At 32.6% G+C, this 13241-nt stretch overlaps 1 protein-coding gene across 2 annotated transcripts; it reads left to right on the top strand.

Moving 5' to 3' along the window:
* On the top strand, positions 1–12934 carry LOC108200584 (serine carboxypeptidase-like 17). 2 transcript variants are annotated; one of them, XM_017368792.2, is made up of 15 exons: positions 1–279; positions 1321–1466; positions 3680–3756; positions 4806–4928; positions 5062–5164; positions 5244–5281; positions 5389–5490; positions 5613–5693; positions 8298–8408; positions 8523–8594; positions 11311–11382; positions 11717–11862; positions 12154–12267; positions 12547–12601; positions 12687–12934. In XM_017368792.2, exons 1-15 carry the CDS (start codon positions 119–121, stop codon positions 12777–12779), a joined length of 1494 nt encoding a protein of 497 aa, XP_017224281.1. In that variant the 5' UTR covers positions 1–118; the 3' UTR covers positions 12780–12934. The 2 variants fall into 2 exon arrangements, with proteins under 2 accessions (XP_017224281.1, XP_017224282.1); XM_017368793.2 differs by lacking the exon at positions 11311–11382.
* Positions 12935–13241: the final 307 nt, after the last annotated feature.

Raw genomic sequence — 13241 nt, forward strand, 5'->3', positions numbered from 1 at the left:
AAAAATTCTAATTCTGACTATTGAGTCCTTCCTAGAAATACATGAAAAATATATAACCTCCGCGGGGAGCGAGTATATATTATCTCATTTAGCCGCTCATATATAGCATCTTAGGTGGATGATAAACTGTTCAATGGCAGCAACATTCGGCATAGTTCTTTTTATTTCATGGGTGAATCTTCTTTTACTGCTCCTCCTCAGCTACTCTGTTCACTCGCGAACGATCATCGAAAACCTACCAGGTTTCGATGGTCCTCTCCCATTTAAACTCGAAACCGGGTAAGTTTATGTGTTTTTTCTTCCCCTGTTCTACGCCATTCACTCCTTCACTTGTTCATAAACCGTACGTGTAATTTGAATTTGCTACATGAATTGTGAAGAGGGATCTTGAGATGTATGAATCTTGGTCAAAATCAATTTTCAAACTTCTTAAACTTTATATATTTAGGACAATTTTGACTCATATCTTATCCGTCTATATTTAGGATCACTCTCAGAGTTGTCAATGCAATGGAGAACGATTAATTTGTATCAAATTCAAAATTGTAACTTATATGTAGTGAATATCAAATTTGATGATAAAGTTGATGTGTTTTCTCTCGCATGTTGTACAACATTCACTTTAAAATGATTTATAGATGATGTTATATAGGGTGGGTGAAGAAATACACAGAGCATGTGATGCCGTTTAAATTAGTTTATCTTGATTTGTATTTTACTAATTTGTATTTAGCAATTCTCTTTCTCTCTCCCTCTCTATATATATGAGTCCTATATATTTCCTCATAAACAAAATTAGACTAGAGGTTATAAAGTAAAACAAAAAAAATTCTAATTTAATATGAAATATAACACATATAATATGAAAATTGATTATTAGGAGATGAAAGATATACACTTTAAATCGGATTTCAAAAAAGTCTTATATTAAAAATGGAGTGATTATATGAGATTAAGTATTAAAGGATGAATTTTAATTATGAATGATTTTTGTGTATGGTCCTTAGATATTAATTACGAATGATTTTTTTGTATGGTCTATTCTGACATTTATTTTATATGACCATTTATTTTTATAAATCAATGTTCTTCCTCTAACCAAAATTGGATTAAAATGGAACCCAGGTTGAAACATGTAGTATAAATCGTGCCTGTTTAAATTTTCATACGTTTACCGGTTTACGTCCAAAAATTTTGGACCTATTGAGACGGAGGTAAATACAAGTGATTATTTGTATTAAATTTGAATGAAATCGTTTATGTAACGAATATCAAACGTGATGACAACTTACTAGATTCATAATCTGTGTTATATTGAAGCTACACCGGGATAGGAGAAAGAGATGACATACAAATATTTTACTATTTCGTGGAGTCGGAGAGGAACCCTAGGGAAGATCCGGTGGTGATTTGGATTCCCGGTGGTCCGGGTTGTTCTACTCTCCGCACATTTTTTTACCAGCACGGTAAAAGTTTCTGGTCCATATTACAAATTTCTTATCTTAAAAACTTAGCTTTAAATAGCCACATTGGATGTATGAGCTATTGAGCTTTATATATAGATAAATAAATATCGACACATCACGATCATATGTACTAGAATTCTCAAAAGTTGAGGGGACATCAGATGTAACGTAACGTTGTGGTTTCACAGCGGGGTTTGGTGGGCAGATTTATCTCTTTCATGGAGGACAAGGCATGCCCGTGTAGCCAACAAAGTGTTGGTGTGGCGGTAGAGCTCTTGTACCCCTTTGCGGGAGGTCGGGAGTTCGACTCCCCACGTGTGCGTGTGTAATCAATTAGCAAAAAAAAAGGCATGCCCGTGTATATGTAACATCAAAACATATAGGCCGCTCCCTCCGTTTCTCCCTCCGTTTCTTATTACTTCTCTCGTTTGATAATCAGACTGTTCATAACATTATGAGATAATTTATTAATTTACGTATAATTTATTAATTTACGTATAATATGAGATTAAATATATTCATGAGTGATCTTATTGGATTCGTATTTACGAGTACTTTAATATGGTAAAGTATATATACTTAGTACTAATACAAAATTAAAGATATTAGCGATAAAAAATGTGTGTTGGCAAGAAACATGAAAAGTATTATGGGACGGAGGGCATCCGTTTCGGATGATTTATTTTGAATATTAGATTAAAAGCACATTTAACTTATTATATTTTTAAAAATAAATATCTATTTTTAGAAAAATACGTAAATATATATTTTTCATGAAAATATGTACTTATTTTTGTATTAAAGAAATGTTAAAAGTATCTTGAATACTTAATTTTAGTTGGAGAAAATTATACGTAAATGTGAATTTTTTGCATATAATAAGTCTTTATTATGATAATAGAAGTTTCAGCCAAACCTCTAAATTTTATAATCGTATTTAAAATAGGCACATATATATTATCAAACACGGTTTTTGGCTCCAATCAATTCGATATTACTTTATGCTAAACTTAAAATTGTATATTCTAAGGTATGACAACCAAAGAACTAACTGGTTTTTTTTTTGGGGAATTATCTTGTATACTGTTTTTTCAATCTTATTTTCAAAAATACTACCTTCTCCAATCTTATTTTCAAAAGTACTATCTTGTCTAAAATATTTTCAAAAATACTACCTTTTTGAAAATATTTTCCAAAACTACTGTGGTTGCATATGCAACCATATATGCAACTACAAATCCTATATATATATATATATATATATATATATATATATATATATATATATATATATATATATATATCGAGTCCAAATATGAGGTCGAAAATGACATTTGAAAACTGGAACTTGAAATCAGGAATTCAGTTGCATATGAGGTTGCATTCAGTTGATTTTATTGCATTCTAATGGCCCCGCCAGGGGCACCAACACATCAGTTGCAATTTACAGTTTTCAGTTGCATTTAGTTGCATATGAGGTTGCATTTAGTTGCATATGAGGTTGCATTCAGTTGATTCTATTGCACTCTAATGGCCCCGCCAGGGGCACCAACACATCAGTTACAACTTACAGTTTTCAGTTGCATTTAGTTGCATATGAGGTTGCATTTAGTTGCATATGAGGTTGCATTTAGTTGCATATGAGGTTGCATTCAGTTGATTCTATTGCACTCTAATGGCCCCGCCAGGGGCACCCACACATCAGTTGCAACTTACAGTTTTCAGTTGCATTTAGTTGCATATGAGGTTGCATATGAGGTTGCATGCAACCTCATATGCAACGGAAAACTGTAAGTTGCAACTGATGTGTGGGTGCCCCTGGCGGGGCCATTAGACTACAATAGAATCAACTGAATACAACCTCATATGCAACCATATATGCAACTTCAAATCCTGATTTCAAGTTGCAGATTTCAAATGTCATTTTCGACCTCATCTTTGGACTATATATATAGTCCAAAGATGAGGTCGAAAATGACATTTGAAATCTGCAACTTGATATATAGTCCAAAGATGAGGTCGAAAATGACATTTGAAATCTGCAACTTGAAATCAGGATTTGAAGTTGCATATATGGTTGCATATGCAACCACAATATTTTTGAAAATATTTTAGAGAAGGTAGTATTTTTGAAAATAAGATTAGATAAGGTAGTATTTTTGAAAATAAGATTGAAAACATAATTATGAATAAAAAAAGCCCTTTTTTTTCAGGTCCACTCAAATTTAACTACATGAAGTCCACAGGGAAAAAGATGATGCTGGAGTTGAACCCATATTCGTGGACAAAGGTTATATTATTAAGCGCCTCTTTCACCACCACTTTTAAGGGTTATTTTTCTTTTCTAATTAGGAGTCAGCCAATCAAGGCTTTCTCTAACTAATTCCATATGGTTTTATTTGTGTGATGTTTATATTAATATAGTTTTTCTTTATTATTATATCATATTCATAGACATAAAATTAGTGAAGTTATAACTAATATTTTAAATTATGACATATATATACCATACCATATTATTAAAACCGAAACATTGAAAATTTGGTCGGTCAGTACTTGAACCGAAATACATGCCTATCGATATAATTAATTATTTTTTTTAATTAATATATATTATATTTTTTATATTTTCTTACTAAAAAAACTCAATCTTCTAAAATAATATCGATAAACATAGTAATTATCTTTTTAACTAAAGCACATCCTGTTTAGATTTTCTTACTAAAAAACTGATATTCTACAATTAACTCGGGCAACACATACATAAAAATATAATATTATTATATATAATTATAAATATATAATTGATGATATTTTTCAACCAAAATACATTAATATTAATTTTAAATATTTAGATGGTCTCACTTTAAAAGTAATATTATAAATGTATATTATATAATATATCATTATACTATTAAGCCCAAACATTAAAAGTTCAACTGGTTAGTTAATTTGTCGTGAGCTGGTTGTTAACTTCGTATGCGACCCATAACCTGTTATTATATTTTTTTATTATCTATTAAACTAAAATATTAAAAATTAAGTTACTATGATGGGTCGGTATTTTCCCTCACTCAACCTTTTTTAAAATATGAGTTCAGTGAATTTGCATATCATAGTACACTATATTGATGTGATTTATAGAATTTTTTTATTTTGATTTGTACTTAGTCCTCTAATAAGATTTGTCACTAATTTAATTAGAATTTTATCATTACACTAATTACACTCTTAATTAATAACTAAAATATATTTTTATCAAATATATATTTATTTATTATAGTATTTAATTTTACAGAAATTGATTGATTTCAAAAGAATCCCTTGTTGGTTTTACAGGTTTCAAATGTATTATATTTAGACACACCTGTTGGGGCTGGGTTTTCATATGCAAGAACTTCGAATGCCTTGAAATCAAGTGACACAATATCATCAAAACATGTCTATGATTTTTTGAGAAAGGTAAGCTTACAACAACAATTTGAGAATGTTACAAGATTTTCAAGTTTTTTAGTCGATGAAAGTTCTAGTAAAATCGGACGAGATTTATGGATCTATAGATCATTGTTATTCAATAACTGTAAATACTCTGCAGTGGTTCAATGATCATCCAGGATTTATGAGCAACCCAGTATACATTGGTGGCGTATCCTACTCTGGCATAGTTGTTCCAATCATCACTCAAGAGATCTACAATGGTATGCCTCCTTTCTTTCCAGCTAGATAATGGTATATTATATGTAATTTTCAGTTGATTAAATTGAATTTTTTTTGCAGGGAATGAAGCTGGAAACAAACCGGAAATAAACATCAAAGTATGTACATTATAGTGGAAGACAAAACTCAACATAATATAAATACATCTCCTTGAATATAAAGATTTTGAGGAAATGTATTACATTTTGTTATTTGATCACTTCAGGGATATTTCCTCGGCAATCCTCTAACCGACAGAGATATAGACTCTAACTCCAAGATCCCGTATGCTTATGAAGTTGCACTGTTATCTCGTCAACTCTACGAGGCGAGTATCTCACCTCATTTCTATCAATTTGAATCTTTTTTTCCGCTACTTTTTCTTTAATTTTTTCCATAGCCATTAAAAATGAGTTTTGGGTAATTGTGTAAATTCTATTTAAAATGCAGTCAGCCAGAGAACATTGTTCAGGTGACTACATGAATCCGATGAACGCATTATGTGCAAGAGACCTTGACAGAGTGGAGGAGGTATTGTCCTACATAATTATACATATGTATTGAGCTATTTACGAATGCATTACTACACGAAAAATGACTATTTTCGACAAGATTTTTTGACCGACCTTTGTTTGAATGAAACTGGTTGGATATAATTGATTAGAATTGGATTTGTACAAGGGTAGAGGAATACATATGCAGCATATGTAACGTCCATGTATGGTTAATGTTTTCGACCGGAAACGGTCGAATATAATCAACCAAAATGTTTTCGACCGGATGCGGTCGAATATAATCAACCAAATAAGGAATGACTTCATTTGTTTGACTAGAACTGGTCGAACATAATAAACCAAATCGGAAATGGTCAAGTAATTTTGATTGGTTTCGGTCTTAAAACATGGTGGGTTTATTTTATTTTCGACCGTAATAAACTAGAGGGATTTTCAAATTTTTAAGAAAATATTAAGGGGATTTTGTTAGACGGTCAAAATTATATTTCCGATCGACAAAAAAAGGGCGGTTGTTTTAATTTTTCAACTTAAAGGGAGTTTCAATTTTTTCAAGTGAAAATTTTCAATTAATTTTTGCTTGCGAGACGTGATCGCATATAACACAAGTAGGTCAAAAATAATAGCGGATAAAATAGGCGAAGTTATTCAGTCGAAAATAAATTATTTTTGATCTTCTAGGTATTTTTGACCGGTCAGTGAGTGGTCAAAACTATTTAATTATGACCAATATGAGTCGGAAAAAAAAATCTCGACTAGTTATTTTCGATCAAAATTATCCGTTTTTCCTGTAGTCTATCATAAAGTGTACCTATTAGTGACTGATTCTGATCCAAAAATATCCTCTGGGCACAACAATTGACATATGGTGTAAACAAAAGATGATTAATTAATCAAGATCAAAAATACTAATCAATTAATAAATTCGTTAATATTTGATGAGATACACACTAATTAACAATTTTTGACAGATTAACATTTTTTTGTAACTTGTCATATTAACTTATTTAATTATTAATAAAATAATAATTTAATCACACCATAGTGATGTAAGGCTAACAACATTTCAGCTTTGAACGGACATCTAATATTGTGTTTGGTTGAGGAGAATGCAATGTAATGACAAAAAATAAATGAAAATACTAGAGGTAGAGAGAAAAATTTTGAAAAAAATTAAGTGAGCGCAACCAAACATTCTTTCTCAAATTGGGGATGTGATCTCTATTATATAGTGGAAGAATAAATTTTATAAACATTTGGCCTAACATAGTTCAAATTTCATTCCATTCTTTCCATAGTCATTTATCGCAACCAAACACAATATACGTCTATACATAGACATCAAACACATTTTAAGTATATGTGTATATTTACATCACAAACTTAACCACCAAAATTTACCATAACTTTTATTCAGTCTTACATGTTTTGAAGCTATCTATCTAATTATTGTGATCAAGACGTACCATCCATAATATATGCTTAAGATCCAATGAATCACGTGATTTGACTTAATTCTGCCCTTGATTTTCTTCTAGCTAGTTTTATTTCTTAATTTTTTTATCGTAAGGAAGATAGTTAAATTGATGGAAAGAATCGAAGTTACAATGTATGGAGAAACAAAATTTTCTTCATTCAAAAATGTATATCATCTGACCAAAAGTAATCTAGTATTCCCGAACATTTACAAAATATAGCCTTCAATGTCTAAAAAGAAAACCCACCAAAAAGGCCTCGTTAGAGTCCCACAAAAGTAAAACCCTATCCAAGAAACTCAAGTAGAAAATAGAGTAAATACATCAATTACAAAAAGACTAAAGATAAAACTATTATACTCTGATAACTATATGAAGTCTTTTTTATTAAAATTGTAGCTAAAGTGTCTTGTACATCGAGGTACACGAGCCTCTCGAAAATCTCTTTCAAACATCTTGAGAATAAGATCAAACAAAAACAAAATAAACATGAGTCAATATATAAAATTTATACATATTATATAAAATAAGGAAAATGTATTCGCTAAAAAAATATTATTGAAAACTTGTTTGTATATATTTGATTTAGGAAAAATAATATAAAATTTAATCATGAGAAATTTTACAGTGACATACTAAAGAAAATAAATAAATAAATAAAAATTCTAAAACAAATACATAAATAAGCCAACAAAATGACACCTGGTTGTCTCTACACACCCAAAATATGTCCTTCCTTGGACCATCCTTCTCTCTCCTCTCTGTGCTAGCTAGCCACCGAAATCATTCATTCTTCCTACCCGGCGGCTTTGCCGTCACTGCAACGACTTATCCTTCCCAATCCACAACCATACTCGATCTTCTCATTCCCACTCTCTACAACTCCGTCAGCGGTAAATTGACGCCGTCCTTCAACCCCATGCTGCCTAAAAATGAACGCAATGACAGACACTTTTGATTCTGCCGTCGCCATCAACTCAACCGACACCAACATCTCAGTCCGATTTTGTTTGTCCTATCTTGTTTGGGTGTGTTTTAGGGCGAGGGGGAGAAAAATATGATAATGGGGCTTATTTCTTACCATTGATTTCGTATATTGTATAAGGTTTGTGTATTTTTTGATGATTCAGTTTATCAATCACTTGCAGTGCCTCAAGTATATATATGAACATCATATATTGGAACCTATTTGTGAATCATCTGAGGATGAAGCTTCAAGCCCGCTAGTGTTGTATTCATTACCGCAGCCGCGGTGTCGAGTAATTATCTTCTTTTTCTTGCGTATATTTATGTATCCATAACTTCTATACCAAAACAAGAAAATATTCACTACTTATGATACTCTGTGTGATTTCACCTGCATCTATATCTAGGAGGAAACTTATAACTACAATATCATATGGGCTAATGAAAAAGATGTGCAAAGAGCTCTCGGTGTCCGTGAGGTACGGATTTATTTTTACGTATGTATAAATTAGCTATTTCGATTTTTCATCAACTCTTGTGAAAAATCTGAACAAATGCATGTTATGCTTGCACAGAGAAATCAAGAAATGTGGAAAAGCTAACTGTATTCATTGATTGAATAGAGTTCTGTACAAAGCTATTTATAGACTAAGACTAGAGCTACGCGGAAAGTTTGTTACAAGGTTATGCTATGCTATGCTGAGCTGTAAAGATACAGCTGTAAAATAACAAGAATAAATAAATATATTTACATTTGTTATGTAACTCCAACACCCCCCCTCAAGTTGGAGGGTAAACTGCTTACACCCAACTTGGATATAATTTCTCGATGATGCAATCCAGTCAAAGGCTTAGTAAAAACATCAGCAAGTTGTAGCTTAGTAGGGAGATAGGAGAGGTTAAGCAAACCAGAACAGAGCTTTTCTCGTACAAGATGGCAATCCAATTCAATGTGTTTGGTTCGTTCGTGGTAGACAGGGTTTTTGGCTATGTATATTGCTGCTTGATTGTCACATTTGACAGGAATAGGTGTAATATCAGAGACATCAAGATCAGTTAATAGTCTGGAAAGCCAAGCAATTTCAGTAGTCAATCTGCGAAGAGATCTGTATTCTGCTTCTGCAGAAGAAAGGGAAACAGTGTGTTGCTTCTTTGATTTCCAAGAAATGATGCTGTCTCCTAAGAAAATGACATATCCACTCACAGATTTGCGTGTATGAGGACAGGCTGCCCAATCAGCATCACAATAAGCTGTAAGATCAAATGTAGGAACTGAGCTGAAAAATAACCCTTGATCTGGTGTAGCTTTAAGGTATCTTAGGACATGAAGTGCAGCATCCCAGTGAGGTTGTCGTGGAGTGGCCATAAACTGACTCAAGTGCTGTACACAGAATGAGAGATCAGGACGTGTATTAGTGAGAAAATTCAATTTTCCAACTAATTGCCTGTAAGTAGAAGGATCATCAAGAAGTAACCCTTGATCATTGAACAGCTTGTGATTGATATCTAAAGGACTGACAACTGGAGGACCCAGAGAATCAGCATGTTCCTGTAGCAGATCTTTAATAAATTTCTTTTGAGAAATAGCCATGCCAGTAGGGAGTGTAGTAAATTCAAGGCCCAAAAAATAGTGTAAAGGACCAAGATCCTTGATCTTGAATGTACTATCCAGGAACTGTTTAACTGATTTGATCTCATCCATGTTGTCACCAGTAACCAGTATGTCATCAACATAGATGGCCAAGAAAACTACAGAAGATGAAGACCTCTTGTAAAAAAGACAACAATCATTCTTTGAAGTCTTATAACCTCTGGATAATAATGAGAGACTGAGTTTAGAGTGCCATTCTCTGGAGGCTTGCTTTAAGCCATATAAAGACTTTTCCAACTTACAAACAAAACCAGGAGGAACAGTGAGACCAGGAGGTGGCTTCATGTAAATATCCTCATGTAAATCCCCATGTAAAAATGCATTATTCACATCTAATTGAGTAAGATTCCACCCTTTCTTAACAGCAACAGCAACTAAGCTACGAATTATGGTCATTTTGACAACAGGAGAGAAGGTGTCTGTGTAATCTATACCCTCTTTTTGTGTAAATCCTTTGACCACTAAACGTGCTTTATACCTTTCTATAGTTCCATCAGCATGTAATTTTGTTTTAAAAACCCATCTACAAGATATTGCCTTTTTTCCTTTAGGAAGAGGCACCAAAGACCAAGTGTTATTTGAATGAAGGGCAGAAAATTCCTTATCTATAGCAGCCTGCCATTCAGGAGACAAAATTGCTTCTTCATATGATTTAGGTTCTGGCAGGTGGTGAGAAGTTGTAGCAGTGCTACAACAAATAGAAGTAGGAGATGGTATTGTAACAGACTGACACAAAGAAGTTAAGGTGCAGCCACAGAAGGTATTGTTACAGAGCTGAGATTGAGCTGAGTGAACATAATCTTTTAAGTAAGATGGAGCTTTAGAAACTCTTGCAGACTTTCTAACAGGCTGTGAAGGTGAATGATCATGTGTGTGATTTGAACTGTGACCAGAACTTGATGAAGAATCTGGAGAAGTTCTAACAGTGGGTGAAGGGTGAGACATAGGTTCTGTGTCTGGGACAGGTAATGGAAGGAACTGATGTGGAGAAAGATTGACAAATGGAAATATAGTCTCATGAAATACAGCATCCCTTGAGATGTGTATCTGTTTAGTTTCTAGATCAAGAAATTTATATGCCTTCTTGCCATATGGATAACCAATGAAAACACAAGGAATGGCTCTAGGTGAAAATTTATCTCTATGAGCCTTCTGAGTTGTGATGTAGCTGAGACAACCAAAAGATCTAAGATGATCAAAGGTTAGTTTTGAATCAAATAAAACCTCATATGGAGATCTGCCATGTAGGACTTTTGAGGGAAATCTGTTTATGAGATAAGTTGCAGTAAGAACACACTCTCCCCAAAACCTTTTAGGTAAATTGGATTGGAACAGTAAGGCTCTGGAAGTTTCCAAGAGGTGTTTGTGTTTGCGCTCCACAACACCATTTTGTTGTGGAGTGTGAGCACAAGAAGTTTGATGGACTATCAAGAAATTTATATGCCTTCTTGCGTATATTTATGTATCCATAACTTCTATACCAAAACAAGAAAATATTCACTACTTATGATACTCTGTGTGATTTCACCTGCATCTATATCTAGGAGGAAACTTATAACTACAATATCATATGGGCTAATGAAAAAGATGTGCAAAGAGCTCTCGGTGTCCGTGAGGTACGGATTTATTTTTACGTATGTATAAATTAGCTATTTCGATTTTTCATCAACTCTTGTGAAAAATCTGAACAAATGCATGTTATGCTTGCACAGAGAAATCAAGAAATGTGGAAAAGCTAACTGTATTCATTGATTGAATAGAGTTCTGTACAAAGCTATTTATAGACTAAGACTAGAGCTACGCAGAAAGTTTGTTACAAGGTTATGCTATGCTATGCTGAGCTGTAAAGATACAGCTGTAAAATAACAAGAATAAATAAATATATTTACATTTGTTATGTAACTCCAACAATGCATTCAGATTGATCTTAACTTGTTTGTGGGAGTGCAGGGGACGGTAAAAGAGTGGGAACAATGCGACGGAGATCACTATTTATTTGGGAAAAACGATACCGACACTTACTCATATAACGTTGCAAGTTCGATAGCTTATCACCGAAACTTGACCAATAAAAATTGTCGAGCTCTTATATACAGGTATTTCATCACTATACTTAAATTCTTTTTCTCGCAATGGCATTTTATTTCAGTTTCAGTGTAGAGTAAAGTATGGTTATTCACATATGGAAAATGCTAGAGGTATAGAATTGGGTACAAAAACATTCACATAATGAATATGTGTCAACTTTTGATTGAAATAGGGCTCCTGTAAATGCATTAATAGTACCAATTAAAACTTCTCACCTCAGTTGCCACGTCATTTTGTGCAAAATTCTGTACCCAATTTTGTGCATGACTCTTCACGTATTTATGATCCTTTGCCTGCAGTGGTGATCATGACCTGGTATTTCCACATATCGGTACAGAAAAATGGATACATTCTCTGAATCTAACGGTGGAAAGTGAATGGGCTCCTTGGTTTGTTGAACAACAAGTAGCCGGGTATGATCTTAAAATTCCTTCTAAGAATGCCTATATTTTAAGGTACATTATTTAGAGGTATATTTAAAGGATGATTTCATAATTAATTATTTTATAATGAGTTCTTTTTCTAAATCAGCCTTTCATAGTTAAATTTTCATTATGGACTGTCCATTAATTCAACATATGCAAAATAAATATTAAACTGTATTGTTTTAAAATGGAGAGAGTGAATATATATCTTAATAGTATAAATTATATGCCAAGCCATTATTTGTTTGACTCTGTGACTTGTTGCAGATATGAAACGACATATTCAGACAATAATTATTCATTGGCATTCGCTACGGTGAAGGCAAGAATCATATTTATTTTCTGATTTTGTGTTAACTACAGATATGCATACCACCGTTATTTTATATCCGTTGTAAAATGCACAGGGTGCAGGCCACAACGCTCCAGAGTTTAAGCCTAAAGAATGTTTAGCCATGGTGGATAGATGGTTCTCCGGAAATTCTCTCAAGTGGCTCTAATATGCACCGATATTTTTAAAAGATATAAGTTTATCTTAATAATTCATATGATGTATTGATATTTTCAAAAAATATATCTGTATTATATATATTTGGGTTAATATATGTTTGATACATTGATTTATACATGATTGAAGTCAAAAATTTTAATTTTAGTGGGTGATTATATAACAATCATTTTTCAATTTGTAAAGAAAATAGGAAGGAAATAATTATGAATTTTATAAAAAGTAGCGTATTCAATTTACAAAATCTCCTTTTATTTGGCTTATAACATAAAAAGAATAAAGCTCTATCTTATTACAAAACCGAGCTCATATATGTTAAAACAAAACGCCCGATAATCGATAAGGCCAAAGAACATGCCTCATCCAATATATATTAATTAATTTGGTAATTTATTAATGAATCCTGTATATAATTTCAATAATGAGCCCGATGGATTGTCAAGTCCATGATCCA

Source organism: Daucus carota, chromosome 9, assembly GCF_001625215.2.
Source record: "Daucus carota subsp. sativus chromosome 9, DH1 v3.0, whole genome shotgun sequence".
NCBI classification, from domain to species: domain Eukaryota; kingdom Viridiplantae; phylum Streptophyta; class Magnoliopsida; order Apiales; family Apiaceae; genus Daucus; species Daucus carota.

Coding starts and splice junctions, on each gene's coding strand:
- LOC108200584 (XM_017368792.2), top strand. CDS start 119: ATGATAAACTGTTCAATGGCAGCAACATTCGGCATAGTTCTTTTTATT. Junction 8,595..11,310: donor GAGCTCTCGGTGTCCGTGAG/GTACGGATTTAT, acceptor ATCTATATCTAG/GAGGAAACTTATAACTACAA. Junction 11,383..11,716: donor GAGCTCTCGGTGTCCGTGAG/GTACGGATTTAT, acceptor GTGGGAGTGCAG/GGGACGGTAAAAGAGTGGGA.